At 42.1% G+C, this 27,333-nt stretch overlaps 1 protein-coding gene across 1 annotated transcript in view; it reads left to right on the plus strand.

The window, feature by feature from the left end:
* PAX5 (paired box 5) overlaps positions 1 to 27,333 on the plus strand; it is a 206,691-nt gene that overhangs the window by 14,558 nt on the left and 164,800 nt on the right. The window contains exon 3 of the mRNA XM_066602032.1: positions 779 to 907. Within this exon, the coding sequence (XP_066458129.1) occupies positions 779 to 907 (129 nt within the window). The remainder of the gene's footprint in view (positions 1 to 778; positions 908 to 27,333) is intronic.

The raw sequence follows: 27,333 nt of genomic DNA on the forward strand, positions 1-27,333 counted from the left end.
ATTGCTTCCTTCCAGTCTAAATCCATCCTGGCATTTCATGCTCACATATCTACTCTGATGAGTGTATTAAAATGAGCCATATAACCAATGAAGTCTGCTGTTCACTGACTACTAGCAGAGATCTTGAAAACCATGAGGAAATAATAAGAAAATACATTACAAAGTAGCCAACTTTTTTCATATACGTTGCTAATTATTTGTTAAAACTAGATCCTACATTTAAAGAGCCTCTGTCACCATCTTGTTGTAGCCTCATGTAGGACCATATGATAGAGCAAGTCACACTGATTGCAGTGATAGGCCTGCTGTATTTATCTGTGCAGTAATTTGGGAGAAACTTGCATTTAATTAGTAGATACAGAAGTAGTCCTGTCTATTCATGAGCTGCAGCCTAGTCACACCCACCCTGCCCTCCATCCACTGATTGGCAATTCTCTCTCTATGCACAGTAATAAGTGGAGAGCTGCCAATCAGTGACTGGAGGTTGGGGTGGGTGCAGCTAGCCTGTAACCCATGAATATCCAGGACTACTTTAAGTAGCCTTCTATGCATGTGCTGCAACTGATAAAAGGTAAGTTTCTCCAAAACTACTGCACAGATCCACACAGCAGACATATTAGTGTAATCAGTATGACTGTCACTATCTTATGCCACCCTCAGAGAGGAACGCAAAAAGATGGTGACAGAGTCTTTTTGAGTATTAATGGACTTTAGTGGAGACATATTCTGTAAGAGTCAGTTAATTTGCTCAGACTTAAATATTTTGTACTTATTTCAGCTTCAACCGGTTCAGTGACTCAGGTCTCATCTGTAAGCACAGACTCAGCAGGTTCTTCTTATTCTATCAGTGGAATTCTGGGAATTACATCATCCAATGCAGAAAGCAACAAACGCAAGAGAGATGAAGGTAATAACTTCTATATTTCCTTCTGGGGTTAGTGAAATATCACAATTCCTAATCAAAGCAAGCAATAATGATGTAGGAAATAACATTTAGTAGACATGTAGAAATTTCTTGTTACAACCCTATTGGAGAACACTACATCCGCCTCCTACCATGTCTGATCATGTACAACTAATGCTTTTTAGTTTTCTCTTATTGCAGAACTTTTAGAAGTTTTTGAAGGTTGTAAATCCTCTAACTTTTGCTGTTGTTTGTTTTAGTCTTAGTGCACACTAATTAACACTAATTCACATCAGTAACTTGGTGCATTAGAGGGTTATTACATCTCAGGCTGGCACTACTTCTGGTCTGTATTAATTACAGAACCATGAATTCCATCTTAAAGGGGATGGCCGAATTAGTCAGCAGCACTGGTTGATGGAGCCACCATGAGGTGCTTGTGGTGCCGTCATCCATAGCAATGAGTCACAGAAACTTCTGACTGAATTTAGAACCAGCCTATTCTCAGAATATCTAGTGACAAGTCATAAAACACTCATTTGGAACATAAAACCCTTTAAAAGGGATTTTCCCTATAATAAAAAAGACAAGTTCTTGAGTCATCCTCTTATGTGAGGATCAGTTGATTCTTCTTCATTTTAACCCCTTAGGGACCAGGCTGTTTTGTACCTTAAGGACGAGGCACTTTTTAGGGATTTTACCCATGTGGCGGTTTTACTGCCCTATTTTGTTTCTTTTAGCTACCAAAATTATTTTTACTGTGTTTTTTTTCCCATGACATATAGGGCTATTTTTAAAATATCTTTTTCACTGACTTTTTTCCCCGTTTTTTAGTTTTATTGGGCGTAAAATGCTAAAAAAAATAATTTTTTTAACATTTATAGTTAGTTTTTTAAAATTTAGTATATTTATGCTAAAATAAAGTATGGGAATGGGTTCCTCTATTTGTTTTGGAGGTTTTGATATACAGTATGTATGGTTTTGGTTTACAGGGTGCATACGGCGACGGTTGTTGTTGGCGTCGGCTTAGTGTTATTTTCTTTCTTATGTATGTATTGTTGTTTCATTCTGGAATTTTGTTTTATATGTGTATGTAATCATGTTTTTTACTATGTATGTCCCCCATGACGTCATGTAAGACCTCTGGGGGACAGTCATTTTTTTTTCCTTTTTATTTGTCACTTTCCCACTGTAGCTGGGGCGTCCATAGGAGCCGCATACATAGGAGCCGCATCCATAGGAGCCCCAGTTACAGGGGAAAGCAACCCCTGTAGTGACATTAGTCACTGGCAGAGCTGGCCAGGGTCTAGTTTGACCCTCCAACTCTGCTGTAGCAGGGAACCTCGGCGGTCACATGACCCCCCGGCTCCGGTAGTGGAAGCTACACTTTCTAGTACACAGAAAGCACTGTGTACCCAGAGAAGGAAAGGCAGGAAGGGTTAAAAACCCCTCCTGCCTTCTCCTCTGGGTTATCAGCTGTCACTAACAACTGATAACCCATTCCTGCCTCTGATTGATTGCAGAGCCAGGAGGCTTAAAGCGCCACCGTAATTTTACTATCAGTGGTGCTTTAAGCCCAGGACCAGGTGCCGTATATTTACCGCGCCTGGTCCTTAATGGGTTAATGTCCTACAGAGATATCAGATTCTGAGTAGCAGCCATCAATGGACCCAAGAGGTGGTCAGGCAGTTTTCCTCAATTCTAATCGTATTCTTTAAACCATTTTAGATTTCTATTATTTTAAAGGCACAAATGCAGATTCTTACAGATAACTATATATCCAGTGTCTGGGCAGCATAGAGATTACTACTCCTGCCTTACAGCACTGCAGTTCTGGGTTTTGATCTGACAAAAATAAAAAATCTGGATGGCGTTTGTATGATCTCTCCATGTCTATGTGGATTTTCTCCAGTTTCATCCCACACTCCAAAAACATATTGATAGATTAATCATTTTTCTATAAAATTGCCTCTAGTGATGTTAGATTGGGAGTTTAGATTGTGAGCTTCACTGGAAGCAATGTCTCTGCAGTGCCATCTATTGGAAGACAGTTTCCCTCTAAGTCAATGACAGACCAGCCATGCAACATAGACCATTAGAGTTGGAAGGGACCTCCAGGGTCATCGGGTCCAACCGCCTGCTCAGTACAGGATTCACTAAATCATCCCAGACAGATATTTGTCCAGCCTTTGGACTGTGAATATAAGCCAAAACCAGGGTCTTCTCCAGAAGGCAAAGATAGCCATGTACAGACAGGCTGTTTCATGGTTTTTTCATATATAGTAATGTGGAATATTATGTACTTCTCTTCATCTTATTGGACACTCTCCCTAATGAGCAAAATTGGTGTGTTTTTTATATTATGTATTTCTGACAATATGTAGGTTTTAGGGCTCACAAAAAAGTGTATAGTCTTTAGCAGTAATATATAACCTTTATTAATAATTATCTAATGAAGCCTAATTGCACCCTAAGCTGTCCCAAACACTAGTTTAAAGATGAGAAAGTGGAGTAACCGCCCGAAAAGGGCGACCACATACAGGAACCTAACCCAACCTCATCCTACCTTTCCCTTAATAAAAAGAGGAAGGGGTAAAAAGGAGAGGTATCCAACATTAAGGGTCAGGAGAAAACTAGATCTGATCCACTTAGTGAATATAATACAAAAACAGAATGGTTGTTATTTTTGGTCATTATTCAACAACCAATAAGCCATTCAAAAAGTATGCAGGTTTTACACCCTCTGCCAAGGAGAGGTAAAAACTGTAACACACCATTATTGGTGTTGTGCCCATTTGCATAGCTTGTACAGGAGAGCATCTAAATACTGCAATACGCATTATTCATTTGGTGCATTGCTACATTATAGAGCTATCCTTTTTCATTTTCTGTTGCAAGGTCAAACATTGACCTATAGGAAAGCTGCCTTCCAATAGGTGGCGCTGCAGAGACATTCTACTATCTCCCATTTGCATACCAATTTCCCAGAGGAGCGCTGCATGGCCTATAAGTCTTCTCCTCCAACTTGGCAGTCTCCACAGACTACACAGCTGAGGATTATGTTGCTAGTATATAAACTATGCAAATAAATGCAATTTCTGAAACCATTCCTAAACTGTCCAAACGGTATGGCAAAATGTGATGGTTACTATTAGCAGCTTCTCTCAGGCTACAGTTCCTTTCTTAGATTGGTTTTGGTGAAGTGTTCCTTAATGCACCATAGTAAATGGAATAAACTTATTTCCACATGAGAAGAGAATCTCCAAGATTTGAGCCATGATAGATATGCATCTAGGACTCAATGAGTGCCTGGCTGTAGGGACTAGTAATGTTGAGCGGCATTTTACTGCTCATTGAATAAAGGTGAGAGAAAACTATAAAATGTATGTTCAGTTATTAAACAGAGCCGAGCAGTGCAGAAAATGATATTCCACTGTAATTGAAGATTTTTTATGTTCCTTGTAATTTTAAAGTAGATTGGAATTGCACTTTTATATGCCAAAAAGATCCAAAAAGTTTTAGCCCATTACCCTTACATCTCATTATTAGCTTGATAAGGGTTATTGGACACATAATGACCTCAGAGGGCTGTAAAGTTTAATCGTCCGGGTTGTTTTGTGTTAGTAAAGACTCCTTCAATGAGCTTCTTACTTAAACAGAAATGATATTGTTTCTCGGTTCTAAACACAGATGTAAGAAAATATGAGAGTCCTGAACGCAGTCATTCCACAACTTACTGTTTAGAGTCGTCATTGGTTGACATGTTGGCATTCATGATAGGAGGTTTCCTAGGAATTTTTACATTTTTTTACATTTTAAAGCATAAGGGCTAGAGATGAGCGAGCGAACTCGGTAAGGACAGATACTTGAGCGAGTATTCTCCTTTTCGAGTACCTGCCTGCTCGCCCGCAAAGACTCGGGTGCCGGCGGGGGCGGCGGGGGAGAGCAGGGGGGGAACGGGGGTGAGATCTCTCTCTCCCCTCCGCTCCCTCCTACTCACTCCCGCAACACAGTGCTCACCCCCGCCGGCACCCGAATCTTTGCGGGCGAGCAGGCAGGTACTCGAAAAGGAGAATACCCGCTCGAGTATCTGTCCTTACCAAGTACGCTCGCTCATCTCTAGTAAGGACCTGTTTAAGGAACACACTATTGCAACTTAGGCAAATAATACTAGAAAACCCTTAGAAGGCCGGGCTCACACAACCGTGTTTACCTGCAGGCAACGCACATATCTCTTGCACACAGCAAGTATGCAATGACATGTATATTTGCTGTATGCTGCCAATCGCCATACACTATCATGGCATGTATGTGCTCGTAATAGGCGCCAAGGCACAGAGTTTTTTTGCGCACATATTTAGCCGGCTAGTGTAAGTGGCACAAGTAAAGTCTATGGGACATTGCTACTGCATATTACGCATGTAAAAACTGCATTGGTAATATGCAGTGAGCATGCGGTTGTGTGAGCCCCACCTTCTAGGGGTTTTCTAGTACTGTATGAATAATATACTGTCTATATCTTCAGACTGATACAATCTAGCAAACTACCATAGAAGTCTGTGCAGCCGCTGCTGATGTGGCAGCCATAATGTATTGCATGCAGTACAGTAAGAACTTTATAAAGAGCTATTACCATGATTTTTTTCCATTCCTTATGTAATTAGTCTTAGTGTATACTGTATAAGTGAGTTAGTGCTACCTTGTTTAGTTATTCTTTTCTATCTGAAACTCTTCGGCTCCTTCCTCTCAGGTGGTCATTTGACCTCATTCTGACCAGCTCAGGTTTACTTGGGTTTAAGCCCTCTTAAATTAGTCGGTTTTTCAAACAGTGTAATTCCCGTGTGCTGGACCCGACCACCAAAGGGATAGAGACACCCCTGTCACAGTTACTGATGATGATCACGCTGCTCCTGTCACACAGTTATAATAAAGGAGATCACAATTCAGCCTCCAGACTGTATATTTAGGATCTGCTGCTTATTTAGAATATAGAATAGAGATGGCAATGTCAGTGTGCTCCCTGTCGGCAGAGATGGTACAGGGTGTAGATGATCATGCGATGTTGTGCTGATGCATCATGGGATTGATAACACAGAATAGAGAAATAAAAAGCAGGCAGAAATCTAAATATCAGGAGGCTGCACTGCATGAAAGTAACAGCAATATACATAGGAGATGTTTGCAGTGTGACAGGCAACCAGGTGTGTTTTTGCCAGGGTGGCACTATTTGAAATGTATCTTGAGTGCAACTCTAGAATTGGAGATACAGTGGGTGGACAAAAATATGGAAACACTGCACAAAATGCATGCCTTAAATTACATGGGATTGTAAATCAAATTTCAATAAGACATGTAAAGCCCTATTTTAAGTGGAGGTAATATGATACAGATGCTGCTGGGCAGAAGTGAACATCTGCCCGAGCAACTAGGTTTCATTGCTCAGGGGTTGAGCCACTCGGCTGCTGTTACCAACTGCTCCCAAAACCACCCAGAGCAGGGCAAGAGGTGAAGTAAACACAAATTTCGTGGGAAAGTTCTCAGCCAAGCAGGGGTCAAAAGCCCAGCTCAGTGCTAATGATTAAAATCCCATACAGTGTTTCCATATTTTTGTACACACTGTAGTGTTCTATATAAATGTCTCGATCGAGAGCTACGAAGAAATAACTTCTAAAGACTGGATTCCAAAAAGATCAAACTAGAGATATTGTTGCAAGCTTCTTCTTTAATATGCAGTGTCATAATGTTTTTAGCATCCCTTTTAATATGGTTTTAGCGATATGTCTTACCCAGTTCAAGCAGATATAACTCAGGGAAAAACACACAGTGCATTCAGTTTTTTGGCGTGATTAATAATTTAGGTTAACGGTACAATTTTTCACAAATCTGAAAATCTATATCTTATTACGAAGTGAGCGTGGATCAGGCAGACACGAGGCGTCTGTTCCTCCACCCTCCACATTCCACACTGGAGTGGAAGGGCTTATGAATTCCTCAGAGCAAGTTGTAAAGAGTTGATTTATTACCTTTTTGTTCCTCTAACTCCTGGCATTTTTTAAACAGATGTCACCAGCCCTTTACCCGGCGGGTTGCCTACTTGTAACAACAGGGGCAAACCAAATCAGACAATCTTTATTGGTTTATAGGGTTCAGGGTGTCATCTTTCCCTCTTGCTATAATATGGACTAGGAGCAGATGTGACTTAGTGGGAGATCAGCTGCTTTTATTTTCTGAGAGAGGACCCATAATGGAAGATTGACACAGGGGGCGGATGGAGTCTGCAGTCAGCTTGTCAGCCAAGAGATGCAGAAATGTTGGGTATCTTTACAGACATTGATGGAATCTAGCTGTTTTCAAACCATTTTAGAGTTACTTTTGGAGCTTCTTGCTACTTCTTTATAGAAATATTTCATTAAGAAATTGTGAGAAGCTATCTGGAATTTAACCCCTCAGTGACCAAGCCTTTTTCATTCTTCCATTTTAGTTTTTTCCTCCCCCCTTTTTAGAAATCATAACTCCTTTATTTATTCATCGACGTCGCTGTATGAGGGCTTGTTTTTTTGCGGCATGGGTTGTATTTTTCAATGGTGCTATTTAATGTACCGTATAATAAACTGAAAAAAAATTCTAAGTGGAGAGAAATGAAAAAAAAAAAAGAAATCATCTTTCGGTGCGTCTTTTTTCTACGCCGCACAAACAGCAACAAAAATGACATGATGACTTTATTCTATGGGTCACTACGATTGCTATGATACCAAACTCATGTTTTTTTCCTGTACTACTTGTATTTTTTTCAAACTCATTTAGTTTTTTTAAAAATTATTTTCTGCCGCCATCTTCTGCGCGCAACTTTTTTAATTTTTCCATCAACATAGTTGTGTCTGGGGCTCATTTTTTTGTGGGACGTCCTGTAGTTTCCGTTGGTACCATCTTGGAATACATACAACTTTTTGATCATTGCATTTTTTTCTTGGAGACAGGGTGACCAAAATAAATTGCATTTGTGCTGTAATTTGTTTTTTCTGACAACGTGCCTTGTGCGGGGTAACTAAAGCATTGCTTTGATAGATCGGACGTCTACGGACGCAGTGATACCAAATATGTATTTTTGTTTTATTATTTAGATTATTTTATTATAAATATGGTAAAAAGTATTTTATTTAACTTTTTTAAAAATAATTAGTAAAACTCTATTGTTCTTATGTTTACTTTTTTTTTAGTCGCCATTGCTCCTGCAGTATGATGTAAAGTCATAGCATTACATCATGCCGCTTTCTAGCAGGCATTCTATCAAGCCACCCCACGGGGATGGCTTGATAGGCATTCTACCATGACAGCCCTGGGGCTTTTTCAGAAGGCCCCGGGGGTGCCATGACACCCGCACGTCTCCCTGCAATGTTATCACGGGGGGCCATACGGGACCCCCAAGCATCGCTTAGGGGATTTATATGTGGCTGTCAGAATTGACAGCGGCATTCAAAGGGTTAACAGCTCCGATCAGCCGTGCGCCCGCGATGTATGGAGGGGGATCGCCGCGTGATCTCTCTTCATGCATAGCCCGCTGATACAGGCCATGAAAAGGTGTATCGACGGTCGTTATGGGGTTAATAGCACAGACGCTGGAATTTTTAGTGCTCTGGCTATTAGTGGGGGTACTGAGTGGGGTACTCTATTATATCCTTATATCCTAAGAAGACATATATAAACAAGTTATCAAGAAGGCACAACCCCTTTAAGGAGGAGGCCTTTTTTTCCCCATTTTCGTTTTTCCTCCCCAATTCCTAAAAATCTTAACTCTTTTATTTATCCATCGGCATAGCTGTCTGCGGGTTGTTTTTTGCGGGACAAGTTGTATTTTTCATTGGTACTATTTAATGTACCATGTAATCTACTGAAAATTTTTTTAAAATTATCACTGGAGTGAAATGGAAAAAACAGTGCAATTCTACCATCTTTGGGGGCTCTTGTTTCTATGGCGTACACACTGCTGCAAAAAATGACAACCTTATTCCATGGGTCAGTACGATTATGAAGATACAAAATTTATAGCTTTTCTGGCTATACTACTTTTAAAAAAATAGAAAAACGTTTGGGAGAAAAATATTTTCTGACAGCCACAACTTTTTTTTTCTCCGTCAACATAGTTGTGTGAGGGCTCATTTTTTGTGGCACGTCCTGTAGTTTCTAGTGTTAGCATTTTGGAGTACATATGGCTTTTTGATCACTTTTTATTAAATTCATTCTTGGAATCAGGGTGACCAAAAACGTGCAATTCTGATTATGTTCATTGTGCGGGGTAAATAATGTACTAATTTGATAGATTGTATTTTTATGAACTCAGCGATGCCAAATGTTTTTTTTTAATTTATGTTGTTTTTTAAATTAAAATATGGGAAAAGGATGAGGGGCTGTTAAACTTTTTTTTAGCTTTTATTTTTTTAAATAATTAATAAAACTTTTTAAAACTGATTTTCACATTTTATTTTTAGTCCCCAAAGGGGACAACAACTTGTGATGCTTTGATTGCTCTTTCAGTATCATGTAATAGCATAGTATTACATCATACCTCAATCTGACAGGCATGGCTTGATAGGCAATTTGCAATGGCAGCACTGGTGGTTTTAGAAGGCCCCTGGTTGTGATGGCAACTGAACATCACCCTGCAATCTTATCATGGGGGGGCCGTTCAGGTCTCCTGAACTCTGATCGGGGCATTTAAATGCCGTTGTAAGAATTGACTGCAGCATTTAAAAGGTTAACAGCTGCATTCAGGTGTTGCAGGAGGGCGTCAGGTGTAAGAAACAGCCAGCACCTGCATTGTATGGTTCCCGATCCGCCTCCATTCAAACCCGAACCTTCATGACGTAACTCTAGAAAAAATATTGGTTACTGACATGAAGACACAGTATTTTGTGGGAGGTATGGAATGTGAACACTACATTTCTTCCTATAGGTACCCCATGTTCACTTTCTCAATTTTTGGCTGCTTGGCTGCTCTTGAGCTTTCTTCCATATATATATTGTTGGGGCAGATGATGTCACTGGAAGTCACATGACCTCTACATTGGTTCGAAAAACAACCTCTGTGCAAGTAGCCTAACAATGGGACACAATCGATTAATGGACTGCCGGCATCATTAGGATACGCTCCCACACTTATGGCGCTCTTATGGTGTTTATGTGCATGTCAACTGAACATCAAAAACGCTGCGGAAAACTGCATGCGTTTTTACTGCAAAACGCCACAGTTTTGCAAAGTAGTTTTCAGCTGATTGTCTTCTACAGGTGAAGCACTTGATTTCAATATAGAATCAGAACAGCTGAAACCCGCATTGTAAATCCGTGGCGTTTAGCTGAAAAAGTACATGTGATTTTCAGCTGCATTAATATGCACATCAAAAATGCCTTCAAAGCGCTATAGAAGTGGGAATCAGTAATAGTGAGCCTAGTAGCCTAGTAGCCCAGCAGGCCGCTAATCAGTGCTTGTGGCATGATTACTAGATTGATGAGCTGATTCGTGGTCCTTGACTCTCCCTTACTCACCCCTACGAGTCAGTGCCAGAGGCAGCATTTGGACTTGCCAGCAGTGCAGGTAGCAGTGAACTCAGGAGGCGGAGCTAACAAGGTCACAAGTAGAGGAGGGGGTGGGACATACCTCCTGTCGCCCGGGGCAGCGCCCCAAATACGTAACTGTCCTGCAGAATCTGGTTATAATATCCCAGATTCTGCTGCACCTTTTTGCTGCACATTTGCAAAATATGAGAATATGAAAAATAAGCAGGAGTTTAATCCTTTGTATTGACATTATATACGGCTTCTGTCGAAATATCCCGATTCCACAAAGCATTTTTATTCCCCCCAATAAAATGTACATAATATTATATGTTGTTTTTGTTCTGACAAGAGGCTCGTGAATGAACACTTCCCCGGCAGCCGTTTTAGAAGAGCTTATAAAAAATAACTTGTCACTGCGCTGTAAATCAGTGTGAGTGCCGTGTATGGCCTGTGCATGAAGGCTAATAAACTATTGACTGCAGATCGCAAGCTGCGCCGCCGTGCCGAGGAAGACCACAATAAACTTAAGAGAATTTACCATTACTCTATGGAAAGAAATACTGTAATTGGTTAACCTTAGTCGTCCGAAGATTGATAACTTGATTCAGTGATGTCACATTTCTTGTACTGTATAATGCTAACACACTGTACACCGATTGTCTGCACTATGTTCCGTCTCTCTTCCCAGTGGGACTGAAAATAGAGCTGTAAGTATAAGTCCCACTACAGGACTGGTGCCACTCTCATGGGGTCCGTTTGGTCAAAAATACAGACTAGTATCCCACTGGAGGTCATATTGTAGGGCTCTGGCAGGGTTCCTCCAAGCATAAAGAAGTAGATATCGGTCCTGATGATGGGTTGATGCCTTTAACCCCTTAACGCAACAGGACATAAACTGTGGATGGCGTGAACTTAGAACTGAGCTCGCGCCATCCTACAGCGGAAGTCGGCTGAAACTGTTAGCCGGGTTCTTGGTCCCACAGCAGAAATTTATGAGACCACTGCTCTTAACCCCTTATGTACTGCAATAAATGTACATCGCGGTATGTAAATGGTTCACAGAGGGAGTGCACCACATTGGTGTCCGGGCCTGTCATTGCTTGTGATTGCTATTTTGAGTGATAATACATCGCAGTACAGAAGTACTGCAATGCATTATTATAGCACTCATAGCTCTTATGGTATAGAAAATGTAAAAAAAAAATAGTGTAAAAAAATGTGAAAAAAACTTTTTGTGCACGTTCTTGATTTTATTTAAAAAAACACGATAAAAAAACAACACATATTTGGTATCATCATATCCGTCATAACTTGTACAATAAATTAAACACACTATTTATCCTGCATGGCAAAAAGCGTAAAAAAAAACTAAAAAAAGGAGCCAAAATGCTTATTTTGTTCATTTTGTCTCTAGAAGAAAACGGAATAAAAGGGATTAAAAAAGTACCCCAGAATTGTACCAAGAGAAACTTCAGCCTGACATGCAAAAACCAAGCCCTCATATGGCCATGGCGACTGAAAAATGAAAAGTTATGGCTTTTGAAAAGTGAAAATCCCACCCAAATTGTTGCTTCTTCATGGCTAAAATAGGCCGTGTCCCTAAGGGGTTAAGAGTTCCCTTAATTTTCTTGAGCAGCGCATATTCTCATATTATGTATGTTATGCTGGTATGTCGGTAATACACAATATATAGGAGATCCAACGCTTTCATCAGCTTTTCTGTTTTCCCTTCTTCATTCTACTATCTAGTTTGCAGCTCATTTATGGCAAAGCTGTAGAAATAGAAGTAGGATAGAAAGTGGTACCAGAGCTGATGTGAAGGCCGGGGAGGTAAAAGATATATAGAAAGCAAACAAAGGCCTCCTGATCTTTCCGGATGATTCCTAGGAGCTCTCCATTCACTCCATCTCCCATTATCTTGACTTTATGAGTCTGCTAATGCACACAGTGGTGATTCTGCTTTCTGTGGAATTGCCAAGAAAACTACCATTAAATGATAAAGTGATCATGAAAAAGGATCAGCACTGGGAAGAATGATGTTTGTCAATGGGAGATATGTGCTTTATTTACCTTTTCTCTAGCATTGCCTCAAACCAAACGATCAGGAGATGGCGAGAATGTTTTCCTTTTTCCTACTTTAGATATCAGTATGTGTGAAGAAATCCTGATTGATTTCCTTATGGCATCTGAAAATTATACACAGCTACAAGTTATGTGTAATGTTGCAGAAAAAGACACAAAACATAAACAGATATTGCTACATACAGCGTGTGGCAATAATATTTATGACTTGTACAGGGCATGTAAAATATATTACAGTAAGGAAGTATTTGATGACTACCAAATATTCTCATCCCTACTTGCAGGGATTTAAATATTGTTCTATGGGTCCCAGGCAAAGTCTGGACCTGACCACCCCCTTAGCATATTCTTCAGATGCGAGGGCCCCACTGGTGTAGCTAGGTTGGTACTGTTGTATCTTGTCTTCACCGGAAGCAGAGGTGTAACATGAAGCTTCTGGGCCCCAATGCAAAAGCTGTAACTGGGCCCCAACTATAAAGCTTGATTCATACTACTAAGCTTACTATATGGAGAAGTTAGGCCTTATGGGCCCCCTAAGGCTTCTGGGCCCGGGTGCAACCGCATCCCCTGCATCCTCTATAGTTACGCCCATGACCGGAAGCAAGGGGTGCAGAGATAGGTGAGCTGTGTTGAGATGCAGGTGATGCCCACAGCTGCTGATTGGCTGTCTGTCCCCACTCCCCTGCCAGCCATCATCTCTGGGTTCTCTGCTTCCATCTGCTCTCCTCTGGACTCTGCCTGCCATCTCCACCGCTCTCAGTGCCGACCTACCCGATGCTGTGTTCCCTGTCCAGCTGTCGCCAGCTGACACCCTGGCTGGCGACAGAGGTGGGGTGCGTCTAGAAGCAGAAGAAGACAGTGGCTGACAGAACAGAGCAGCGGCTGTGACCCAGTGGGGGACAGAAATGTGAGCCGGCGATAAAATGCATCGATAGATGCATTGTACCAATTGCAGCTTGGAGCCAGGAGCACAAAGGGGAGGTTGGCAGGGAGAATTTGCGCGAACACATGATAACCCCCGGGTACTGTGACAGCAGGGCCGCTAGTGGAGATGCGAGGCTGCCAGGGACTACTGTGACAGCGGAGCTGGCAGACCAGCTGACAGCAGCGGGGTCAGGAGCTGGGAGAGGCCGCCAGACAGCAGGCTCCGAACAGTGACAGCAGCGAGGTCAGGAGCTAGGAGATGCCAGTGGGACACTTACAGCAGCAACCTCCGGTGCAGGTATGTGTCTCCGCCAGCCAATCCAGAGCTGTGGACATTCCCCTTAGCTCCAGCAGCCCAGCCCATGTCTCCACCCATTACTGTGGTGGAGACAAGATACAACAGTACTGCTAGGATCCATAGAGATATACTGCATGTCTCCCCCTCACCAAATATATAAAAATTTACTATATACATACACATATATATATATATATACTGTATATATATATATATATATATATATATATATATATATATATATATATATATATAGAGAGAGAGAGAGAGAGAGAGAGAGAGCAAAGCTTCACTTGAGTGTGATAACCTTCTGCAGCAAATTATCTTAAGCGATTGTGTAAAGAGAATTTGTTTACCAAGAAGAAGACTATCAGATTCCGTGTAGTAATCTGAGCTCAGGAGAAATACAAATTAATACCAGTAGTATCAAGTGATTTCTGCTTTATTCTGAGGTGGACAAAGCATATATAGTCTAAATGACATCATAGCAAAACGTATATACCTTCAAGATGGATAGAATATATGATAGGCTTAAGATAAAAAATGATTAACATAAGTTACACCTTCTAGGGTGTATCTATTACATACAATGAGACCATTATGAATTCAGGAGAAAGGAATGCATGTAATACTTTACAGACTTACCCCCTGTGGTGTGTAGCTTCCTGTCTATAGATATGCATACATGGGGGGTTTAGTAGACTATCATCTTTCCTGAGAAGACATGGAGGCCTAAAGAAGGGATATATTTTAACCCTTTCACTACTCATACCAGTATCATGCTCTACAAGGCAATATAGAATAATTAACTGATACATTGATCTACAATTTTCTTAACAGATTGATAGGATAACGATGGCTTGGTACTGCTGAAGCGTATGTCCCCATCAGTTTTGTTATGGTCAGTGTTCTTGTTGGATGTTCATGATCAGCATTTTTATCATTAAGATCAATAGGTGTCAGATTTAACCTCTTAAAGGGGTTGTCCCGCGGCAGCAAGTGGGTCTATACACTTTTGTATGGCCATATTAATGCACTTTGTAATGTACATTGTGCATTAATTATGAGCCATACAGAAGTTATAAAAAGTTTTTTACTTACCTGCTCCGTTGCTAGCGTCCTCGTTCCCATGGAGCCGACTAATTTTCGCCCTCCGATGGCCAAATTAGCCGCGCTTGCGCAGTCCGGGTCTTCTGCTCTCTTCAATGGAGCCGCTCGTGCAGAATGCCGGCTCCGTGTAGCTCCGCCCCGTCACGTGCCGATTCCAGCCAATCAGGAGGCTGGAATCGGCAATGGACCGCACAGAAGAGCTGCGGTCCACGGAGGAAGAGGATCCCGGCGGCCATCTTCACCGGTAAGTATAGAAGTCACCGGAGCGCGGGGATTAAGGTAAGCGCTCCGGTAAGCTTTCTTTAGGTCCCTGCATCGGGGTTGTCTCGCGCCGAACGGGGGGGGGGTTGAAAAAAAAAAAAACCCGTTTCGGCGCGGGACAACCCCTTTAAGGACCAGGGTGTTTCAATCCAAAAGGACCAGACACTTTTAAAGGATTTTACACTAGAGATGCGTGAGCCTGCTCGGATAAGGCAGTTACTTGAGAAGAGCGAGGGTCGCTCGAGTAACTGCCTAATCCGAGCAGGCTCGTTCATCTCTGTTTTACACATATGGTGGTTTTACTGCCATATTTCTTTACTTCAGCTAACAAAATAATGTTTGCTCCTTTTTTCTGCAACATACAGGGCTATTTTGTATCTTTTTTTCACAGCATTTTTTTTCGCTTTTTTAGTTTTATTAGGAGTAAAAAGCTAAAAAAAAAGAAAAAAAAATTCTAAGTATTTTATAGTTGCTTATTTTTAAAATGAGTATATATACGCTAAAATAAAGTACAGGAATGGGTTCCTCATTTTGTTTTGGACGTTATAATGTGTATAGTCTTGGATTACAGAGCGGATGTGGCGTTTAGACTGGCGTCAGCGATGGGTTGTTTTCTTTTTTAATACATATATTTTTATTTTATTCTGTAATTTTTTAAACTAATTTTTGTAACTATTTATTACCATCTATGTCCCCCACAGCGTCATATAAGACCTCTAGGGGATCATTCAAATTAGTTTTCTTCTCGATTTCACACGTTTCTACTGTAGGTGGGACATCCATAGGAGCAGCATCCAACTGAGGCCCAGGCAATCCCCCTGTAATTAAAATACTCATTGGCAAAGCTGATCTGGGTCTACTAGGACCCAGCAGCTATGTTGTGAAATGGGGCACCCAACAGTCACTTGATCGCCTGATTGAATAGTGGAAGTGATACTTCCACTTTCTTTCATCATTACATAGCACTCATTGAGTGCTATGTAGCCTGCAAGAGAGAAGGCAGAAGTGGTTAAAAAGCACTTCTTCTTCTCCTCAGAATCTTTGGTTGTCACTGACAGCCAAGGAGCTGACCTGTTCCTGAAGTGAAGCAGACGCAAGAGCCTTAATCCCGCACCATATTTTTAGTATCGGCTGGATTAAAGCTCAGGACCAAGGGCCTTAACCCTTTCCAATCCACTGTCTGACGTCTAAAGACATTCTGATTGAAGGCTGTACAGCTCTGATGTCGGAAGACGTCCGGCAGGGTATTCTTTCTGTATATTACTGGCTGCTCTGTTGTTGGGGGCCTCTCCAACATGCCCCATACCGCAGTACTGGCTCTAGTCAGCAGATGGTAGTATTGTATACTGGCAGAAAGAGAAAACCCCCTAGGAAACCCTGAATCCAAAATTGGATTACAAAGGGTTAAACTTTTGGTACTGGGTCCTTAATGGTTAAAAACATTGGCTGCACAGTGATGTCAGTTTGAAGTTCTGCTGGCAATGTATTTCCTCTGCAGTTTACACTGTGAATGTACTATTATTATGCTGACCAGTCAAATTAAAGGGTACCCTATCCCTTTATAAAACTTTTGACTTTTCATAGTAGCATGTCAGAAATTTTGATCGGTAGGGTCTGGGTGCCAAAACCCCACCAATCAATAAAGCAAATGGGCAGAAGCTCTTGGCTGGGTGCTTTGACCTTTCAGTTCTCATTGACTCTGCTAGGCTCTACTTGGGTAACCGAATGAATGGTGTATAGACTCATTGAGGGAATTTATATAATCTGTTTTTATTGAAACTTTAAGGCCTTAGTCACACGGGCGTTTTTTCCCGCGATTTGCGGATTGCATGACGCATGCGCAAATCGCGGCAGAAAACGCCCGTGTGACTAAGGCCTAAAGGTGTATAATAACAGACATAAAAAGAATTCCACTTTGGTTATAGAAAAAAATAATTCTACACATTACAGCATGTCAGAGCCTTAATACAAAAGGCATAAGAAGGCATTATAATATCTAACCAAAGAGATAGGACATGTAGAGGTTTCTCCAACTGAAAATAAAGTTGAGGTTCCAGATCTAAAGTCCCAAGAGAACAGTGAATGCTGTATAAATTAAGCATAACAGCCATCGACAATATCAGAATGCTTGACCATGCCAGGCCAAGAAAAGTCCAAGATACAATGCCAACGCCAATGCCAAATAGCATAAGCACAACTCAAAACACGTACTGATTTAATTAACGTACTATGAATCCCCTAAGAAAGTGCTGCAAAAGAAAAGGAGAAGAAAGATAGATAAAGGAGGGAGGGGGGAAAAAGGGGCGGGGGAAGAGGGAATTGCACACAAGACAATGAGACCCCATAGTAAGGCAATTAGGGGGAGGCTTAATTACTCTATGAATCCTGAATCAGATTAAGGAATTCAGCGGAGTCCATGAATGTGTGCCAGGAGCTCCATGCTGCCAAGTACTCTGTCTCACGTTTATGGGCATTAACTATCAATTCCTTCATTCTCTTTATGTAACACAACTCTACAGCCCATTCACAGAGAGAGGGAATTATAGGGGAACGCCAAAGTCGTGGAATCACAATTCTAGTGGCTGCATGAAGGTGCCTCAAAATGCCCTTTTTAACTTGAGCCAGAGAATTTGGGACCATGGAAAGTAATGTCAATTGCGGGGAGTTCAAAATACGATTGCCTGAATATATCCCATAGATTCCCAGAAACAAAAGCTACGTCAGGGAGGCGCTAACTGTGCTGGCTTAGAGCTATCTGTGTATTAACTCAAAACATGAGTTAGAATACGTAAGAAGTAAATCAAAAATAGAACTCACCCGGTGTCTGGCGAGCACCCCTAGAAAGAGGTCTCACCAGCACCTCCACATCCTCGTTGGCTTATAAATCCTCTGGTGTATCCGTTTGGCTGCTGGGCTTCTGTGTCCTGCTGGCAAGCAGGACCCACTCGAAGTGTGTTCGTATATAGCAAAAAAGAAAAGAAATGCCCGCGCTCTTTTTGGACCTAAAAACCAGGGACAGGCTGCAGACACCACTTGCTTCAAACCTTTATTCTTAGTATCCTCTGTGCAACGCGTTTCGTCGTCCTTACACAACGACTTTCTCAAGCACAATAATCTGTGTTATTATTGTGCTTGAGAAAGTCGTTGTGTAAGGACGACGAAACGCGTTGCACAGAGGATACTAAGAATAAAGGTTTGAAGCAAGTGGTGTCTGCAGCCTGTCCCTGGTTTTTAGGTCCAAAAAGAGCGCGGGCATTTCTTTTCTTTTTTGCTATATACGAACATAGATTCCCAGAATACGCTCCCAATAAGGCTTATTGTGTATTGATATCTCCACCAAATATGAAGCATTGGGCCTCCCTCCTGTTCACAACGTCAACATTTGTCAGAAATATCAAGTAGTGTACAATAGATATCAACCAGACAATAATAGCACCAGGCATAGAGATGATTTTAGAGTTTTTCTCCTTGACCTGAGAAGCCTGGGAAAGGCCATGAGAGAGTAATGTTTAAATCCTAATCCAATTTAATGAAATAGCGAGCCCTGTCCGCGTTGCAGAGTCTTAACCCTTTCCAATCCACTGTCTGACGTCTTCCTGCATTCTGATTGAAACTTGTACAGCTCCAATGTCAGAAGATGTCCAACAGGGTATTCTTACCATCTATTGCCAGCCACTCCGCCATCGGAGCCTCTCTAGCGCACACACACTGGCTTTAGCCAGCAGATGGCACCGTTGTATAAAAGCAAAAACAGAAAGCTTTTTAGGAAACCCTCAATCCAAAATTGGATTGGAAAGGGTTAATGACAGTTGATATATACACAGGCTAACGTCCTAGGAATACCATCAGAACAAAGGAACAGGTTGTTGAACTCAGACACTGTTGAAGAATACATGGGAGACACAAGTGTTCACTTAATATCATAGGGGGAGTTTATGACCGGCATAAAATAGCAGAGTTTTCAATCAGTTGCAAAAATTTGTAAGTTTTTGACATTTGTTCACCCTAAGGCCTTAGTCACACGGGCATTTTTTCACACGATTTGTGGATCGCATGACGGATGTGCATCCACAAATCGCGTGACCGGTGCGCGCAAGTCGCCCGCAAATCGCCCGAAAATCTACTCCTAGCCGCGTTTCATTAGAAATGGGCCGGAGCTGTCCAGCGCATTGCATTCAATGGAGACGGCAATAGAGCCGTCTCCATTTAAAGCAATGCGCTGCGGGCGAGCCCGGGATGAATTGTCGGTAAGGGCTTAAATATATAAGCCCTTCCCTGCAATTCATCCTAAAATGTGTAAAAATAAAAAATATATATTTACTCACCTTCTCCCGGCAGCCGGAGCTCCGCGCGGCCGTCCTGCAGTGGGTGTGAAGGGGGTGTGAGTCAGACCTGCCCCCTGATTGGCTCAGCGCTGAGCCAATCAGAGGCATGTCTCACTCACACCCATTCATGAATTCATGAATGGATGTGAGTCAGACCTGCCCCTGATTGGCTCAGCGCTGAGAGGCAGCAGTCACTCACCCATTCATGAATTCATGAATGGGTGTGTGAGTGAAACCTGCCTCTGATTGGTCAGGGCTGTGACCAATCAGAGGCAGATCATTCAGCAGGCGGGGATTTTAAAGCCCCGCCGGCTGAATAGTGCAGAGAAGCAGTTCAGGAGAACTGACAGCCGCCGCGGCTGGACTCCGGCTGCAGCGGAAAGGTGAGTATACAATTTTTTTTTATTTTAACACATTTTAGGATGAATTGCAGGGAAGGGCTTATATATTTAAGCCCTTCCCGACAATTCACCCTGCGCACGCCGGCAGCCCATTGCTTTCAATGGGCAAACATCGTTCTTCTCTGTCACAGCTGTTACAGCTGTGGCAGAGAAGAATGATTTGTCTTCTATAAGTTCTCAATGGGGTCAGCACTGCTGCCGCCGGCCCCATTGAGCGCATATAGAGAAGAGAACAGGAATCGCAGATAGGTGCGATCTGCGATTTCTGTTCTATAATTTATCGGACGAGCGCATAAAAAGCGTATGCGAAAAAAATTGTGAGTGACCACGTCCATTGTCACCCATATATTCTATCCTTCGTAGGTGCAATTGTTTTGCCGCGCATGAAGTGCATTTTTCTTTCCACATGGAAAAACGCGCGAATATCCGCTCGTCTGACCGAGCCTTGAGCCTGCTTTGGTCTCTCTGTTTTGTCTCAGTTCTAGGCGATATCTGAGTTCTGTTTTGCAGTCTGAGTCCTGTCTGATCTGTGTCTTGTTTACCTCTCTGTACTAGGTCTGTTTCAGGCCTCCTGTTCTGTCTGAGGCTTCTGGCATATCTGGTCTGTTTGTACATTTATTTTCTGTCAGTCCTCTGTCAGTTTATGGTTTGCCCTTGCTCTGTCCTGCATCTGTGTGCTCCTCTGTCTGCTGCCAGTTCCATCTAGTTCCATCTGAATTCTGTTCTTATGTCTGTCCTTTTGCTCTGAACCCTTGTGTCTGGTTCTTTAGTTTTGCCAGTTCTGTCTGGTTCTGAGTTTTACTACATCATGGATAGTCAGACTCGAGGTTCCAGCGCAGGGCTGCCCTTACTCGGGCGATCGCCTTGCATAGCAGTAGGGGTCTGCCATTCCTCTGCAGCCAAGGGTTAGTCTCCCTTTTCTTGTCTACAGTCCGTCTATCTGCGGAATCAGCTACAGGAGTCCTCTATGTGAGGAAGGAACGGTGAATTCGTTTAGAGTGGCAAAATACTTGAAGAGGAATTTTCCATTTGGACCACTTGCACAAGAACAATATTTCTGTGCGATTTTCAAACCAAAAAGTCGTTCCGAAAATCAAGCAGAAATAGACCCCTTTCATTTGAATGGGTATATGCACATGGGCTTTTTTACTTGGACAGAAAATCAGAGTAAAAAAAATCGCAGCGTGTCCCATTCCTGTCCAATTTTCGGATGAGAATAGCCCATGTCAATATGCAGTGTTCAGCACATCGGACAGCGGACGGATGAGATACCTGAGTGCTGTCTGTGAACGTAACTCAAGAATAATAGTTTAAAAGCACATAATTCCTCTAGGCAGCTTATACGCTCACGAAAAGTGACAGAAAAATACAATTTATGAGTTCTTTTTTAACAAATGTCTTTGTATTTATAATCATACCTCTAGATATTTCGGCATTATTCTTTGCTTATGTACTGGGTGTCTTTGTCAAGGATTATTTCCCCTGAAATAGAACATAATGTATAAAAGAATTTTCTATGCTTCCGCAGCTATAGATACATGAATGTGTACCAAATAGAGTTGAGCGAGCGTACTCGCTAAGGCAAGCTACTAGAGCGAGTATTGCCTTTTGCGAGTACCTGCCCGCTCATCTCAAAAGATTTGGGTGCCGGCGGGGGAGATCGGTGAGTTGCGGCGGGGAGCAGGAGTGAGCGGGGGGGGGGGGGGAGGGGGGGGAGAGAAAGAGATTTCCCCTCCGTTCCTTCCCGCTATCCCCCGCTCCTCGCCCCCCGCTGGCACCCGAATCTTTTGCGACGAGCGGGCAAGTACTCGCAAAAGGCAATACTCGCTCGAGTAATTTGCCTTAGTGGGTACGCTCGCTCATCTCTAGTACCAAAGTAAACTTACAATGATTCGCTATGAAATGCTTGTTGTATTTTGATTGGATGTTAATGGGGCAAGGTAGCTTGTGATCAACTCCTGACAAGTGCTAGAAATTTTGCTATATAAACTATGCAATAATAAAGCCGTTCAGAAGAGCTTGGAAGCATCACTTTGTTGTTTCTCATTGTGTTCTTCTCCGATGCATCGAATAATAATTAGACATCCCTGATTGATAAGCTTACAATACCCATTGACTATCACCTAAATTAAGTGATTACTCCAACACTGTCCGATCTGAGAATCTTGTGCGCAACTTTGAAACCACCCGTGTGAAAGTAGCCTTAGTCTATACAGTATCTCTTAGAAGGTTGACATTTTCACTATTGCATTGTGATTGTCAGCCCACCATTCTGGTTTTGTCAGATCTTAGTATATATAATTAGTACGTTCTGTTGGACGATATACTAGGATACTTAGGATACATAATTCATCTACAATAACTATAGGTTTAATCGCTACAATACTCGACTGTGTTAAAGTCAAGTTCCATGAATATTGATGACTATTTAAGTATAAATACAATCTGAATATAAAATACAATTTCCTTTCTAATATTAAAAAACTATTTACTCTAACCTCGGCATAAGATCGAACTAAAAAGATAGCAATTTACCTGATTTGAGGGAAATAGGGTAATAGATTTTACCCTGCCTGCCAAGGCCGGAGTTGTAATATGTGTCAGTTCATGATCATTCTAGTTCCATACAATATATTTACTTCTATGATAACACAAATCTTTCATGAAACATAAATGCTCTCCACTTCAGATATGGCTGATAAGTCCTCTGCCTCTCATGGATCGGTAGTGTACTTTATCTAATAAGATAGAGCAATACAAATATGTCTGACAATGGTATAATGTGATGCGTTAGTGGGAGCATTACTTACACATGCCGATGAATAACTGAATGTCAGGAAGATAGTAAAACTGCTGCTAAAACTAATTTCCGTGTCAATATTAATCTCCAATCTAGATGGTTAAGATTAGCTTCAATCCCATTCCGTTTATTTCAAATTCGAATGCAACCCATACGGCCATAGTCTTCCTGGAAGGAGAGAATTTCAACGTAAGGTGCAATATATTATTATTATATAAATGACTTAATGTTACATTTTCCATTAAAGAGGTTTTCCAGGATTATAATATTGATGACATAGTCTCAGGATGATAATGATGATTATTAGAGATGGGCGAGCATGCTCGTCCAAGCATTAGCATACTCGGAGTACTCGTTACTCGAGCCGAGCACCTCGTGGGGCTCGGCTGTTCAAGAAAATGGAGGGAAGAGAGAGAGAGAGAGAGAGAGATGTAGGCAGCTACTGAGCATGGGTCAGCATGGAAAATGCTCGAGCCTCCCATTGACTTCAATGGGGTTCGTTACTCAAAACAAGCTCTCGAGTATTACAAAAAGTTCAGCTCGAGTAACGAGCACCCGAGCATTTTGGTGCTCGCTCATCTCTAATGATTATCCGTCGAGGCCAACTTTCGGGCACTTTATGGATCATCGTTCTCCATGCTTTTCTATCCTTGTCCGGCTGTGATCCATGAAGTATTTTGGCAGAAAACGTGGAGTAGTTTGCCATTGCTTTCTCCACTCCTTCCCATTTATCTAGGTTGGGGACCGGCGTATTGCTAGCTACATGGCTGCGTTAGTCTGAGGATAGATCATCAATATCAATGGGGTCCAACACTGGGCATTTTCTGCGATCAGCTGATTTGAAGGGGCCGTGGTGCAGCTCTGTACATTGTGCAGTATGGTACTACAGCCCTCTCTCATTTCTTTCAGGTCCCCTGCACATGGGCGTATTTGCTAAGAATAGAACACATTGATTCTAATGGGTTCGTTCACATGTGTGTACTGTTGGGAGTTTTGTGCAAAAAAAACGCAGTGTTCTCTATTCTCTTGCATTTGGCACCCAAAGTTCCCATCGAAGCAATGTGTATGCGCAAATGCGCACGCAATACGCCAGGAAATGTGTGAAACACTGCATAATTGTGCAGGAAAAAGAGGACATCTGGAACTCATCAGACTAATTACTCATTTAAATTGGCGCATCTTTGTTTGCTACTAGAGATGAGCAAGCACTCTCAGTAAGGTCAGTTACTCGAGCGTGCTCGGGGTGGCAGTGGGGGGCGACAGGGGAGAGTGGGGGGGGAGAGTGAGATCTCTCTCCCCCTGGCTATCCACTCACCCCCGCCGACCCCCCCTGAGCACGCTCTGATGAGAAGGCAGTTACTCGAGAAGAGCGAGGCTCGCTCGAGTAACTGACCTTACCGAGCGTGCTCGCTCATCTTTATTTGCTACGTGTAAAAAAGCATGCCTTGCAACCGCACAAAGTGCCGTAAAACTCAGCAATGCCTGCGCAAAAAAAAGCATAGTTCATTCTGCAAATACTCAGCACTCATGCGCCTGTAAATACCCACATGCCCGTGTGTAGGGGGCCTTAGGGTTTGTGCACATGGGATGTAAATTCAGCTACAAAAAACAAACAAATTCATAGAAAAATTCTTATCATGCAGAATTTGCTGCAAATTCAGTGTGATTTTCGTCGCTCATTGAAGGCGGTGAAATCCGCAGTGCAAATCTGCAGCATGAATTGACCTACTGTGAACCACATGTCAATTTTCACAAGAATTCCAAGGGAAATCCCTTAATATACTGATGGTTTCCGGATGTAGCAGCACATTTGCTACGTGTGAACATGGCCTAAAACTATAGGATGGGTCCAAAGTTCCATACTAAATTATGAATCGCTCTGTAGTTAGAGGCAAAGGATATATTGACTTACAAATCCTGTAACCAATTAAGGTGCGCTAGTTAAATACAACGTGCTATGTGCTTCAGCCTCACCAACTTTGCATTATTTGGATATTTTATTGATGCCATTCATTTAGAGCTTCTATTTAATGTATTTCCAGACAAACATATAAAATTAGGAAGGTGATAGACTCATTGACAATCTGTAGCCTTTAATGTCTTCGGAAGCAGGAAAGCACTGATATAGCAATTTAGAAAAAGCGCCACTGCAGTATTTGATGCAGTTGTTTTACAAGTCAAAGCTAGAGGTGGATCCAGCAGGGAGGAGAACTACAAGTCTTTCTCTTTATATTTTCCATTCCGTTTTAATCTACTTCTGGCTTTGGCTCAAAAAACGGCATGAAAAACTGTCTTTAAAAAAACACCTCATGTGATTAGGCTGTATTTGCACGTTTAAGGGTCCACAAGACTTCAAAAACACAAATACAATGGAAGTGTCCATTGAAGGGGTATTCTGGGACTTTCTATGGCCTTGTGTGGTGCAGAGTGTTAAGGCAGCAGTATGCAGTAAGTTCAATCCCTGCATGGTCAGGTAGCCAGCTCAAGGTTTACTCAGCCTTCCATCCTTCTGAGGTTGGTAAATGAGTACCCAGCTTTCTGGGGGTAAAAAGATGATTGGGTAAGGCAATGGCAAACCACCCCACAAAAATAGTCTGCCAAGAAAATGTCACAATGTGATGACAGCAGTCATGCTTGCACCAGTGAACTTTACCTTACCTTACCTGGCAACTTCTCTATATGAGCTTGACAAAGACCTGATGATATGGTCGAAACGTCGCCATTCTGTGTGATGATGTGATTTCCATCTAGCATTCCTATGGATGCATAAAAACTTTTTTGCACCTGAAACCTGCTGCCTGATTCTACTTTATTGGACTATATTGACGGCCAACAGGATCCCTGCCGATCAGCTGCTTCTCCCTTTTGCAGTCCCTGCCGTCAGCACAGTGCCCTGGGTTTGCAGTACTAACCTGGCCCACCGCGCTATGGTCAGCGCTTTCTGCTTCCTGCACTGACCACAGTGACAGCGGCATCGGGAATCAGCTTACTGTTGGGAATCTGAGCTTCGAGTCCCCGATGATCATCTATCGACGACTTGTTGGTCATCAATAGTGAAAATAAAAAGTGTCTCAGAATATTCCTTCAAGATCAAAAACACTTTTTGAACAATTTCTGCAAATCCAATCTATTGAACTTCCCACGAGCTCCCAATTACCAATACTATAAAATGTAGTGCATTCTAATCAAACACTAGTTAGTATTAGGGTTAGTAGTCCCAAGTATTACAGAGTGTATATATGGTTTATGTCGATTGAAGAGAGAATATTTTGCAGGGCAGTTTTCAGTGTAGCTCTCTGTCATTCTCCAAGCATGTTTGAGTTGCACGGTTCATTAGGTATTGGTGTTATATATTGACGGCCCCCTGGGAAATCTCGTCAAATGTTATGTATAGTAACTCACTTGGGAAAGTGCAATAGAATGATGAGATGCGTGGATGGTGTTTATTTGCGGATCACAATTCACTATGACGCTAGGTAAACAACCATATCTCATATATTACTCCTATTAACATAATGAGAATTTTTTGCCACTTTCCCCAAACTTTGTTTAGAAAACCCTTCTGTTAGATCCTTGTTGCCCTGAGGGAGATTTGGGGGAAGACAGCAGATTGTGAGCCTTGTGAAAAATGCTATATTTGTGATCAGCTGCTGATATGAGATTTATAAATGTATGGTAAGAAAAATTATTTGAACTTTAAATATTACTGATGGCATTACCATTAAGCCAAATACCAATGGCTGCACACTCGAATGAACAATAGAAGCATAAAAACAAGTTAGAATGTGGGCAAAAATGCCAAAATCTACACAAAAAAGTAAACTTTATTAAACAAACAAGTTAGAAACTCTTAAAAGCATACAAAAAGCCAAATCACAAGGGGTTGTCATGTAATAACAATCACTACTCATCGAATCCCCCCAGGCTTCATCAGGAGAGGTGAAGCCATGGGTGGTGGTGATATACCTGGGGTTTTCCCTCTTCCAGTGTTTTGGATGAGATACCCTCATGTTTGATTCAAACATAGGGTAAACGTAAAGTTCCCTGGTGCAAGCACCGAGTCATAGGGTGACATCACATTGCAATCTTTTGCAGGCTGTTTTTTAGGGTGGTTTGCCTTTGCCTTCCCCTGTCATCTTCTACCCCCCAGCAAGCTGGGTACTCATTTTAACGGAAGGATGAGTCAATCTTGAGCCAGCTAAAGCTAAAGCCCCCCCAGCAAGCTGGGTACTCAATTTACCAAGCTCGGAAGTAACCTTGAACTGGCTACCTTCTTTACACGGGGATTGAACCTGCAACCTTCAGGTCGTGAGCGAGAGCCTTAATACTCTGCAAAACACAAGGCTCTGTGATTCAAACTTAAACTGAATCAAACATAATGCATCCATGAGGGTCTCTCACCCAAAGTACTGGAGCCGAATGCCCACAGAAGGGAGAGGGAAGACCCCACACGTATCGCCACCACACGTGGCTTCATCAGGTTGGATGCATTATGTCTCACTCAGTCTTTATGGTCTAGATTACATTTACTACTGGGGTCCCCACACATTGGCGGGTCTCTTCTATATGGAGCTAAAAGGCTTTTTGTTTCACGTTTTTTTAGACATTACCTACTAATTAAGTTTATCTTTTTGTGTATAAACTTTTTTTTGCGTTTTTGCGCACTTTTTCCCCCC

This window comes from Eleutherodactylus coqui, chromosome 5, assembly GCF_035609145.1.
Source record: "Eleutherodactylus coqui strain aEleCoq1 chromosome 5, aEleCoq1.hap1, whole genome shotgun sequence".
Classification (NCBI taxonomy): domain Eukaryota; kingdom Metazoa; phylum Chordata; class Amphibia; order Anura; family Eleutherodactylidae; genus Eleutherodactylus; species Eleutherodactylus coqui.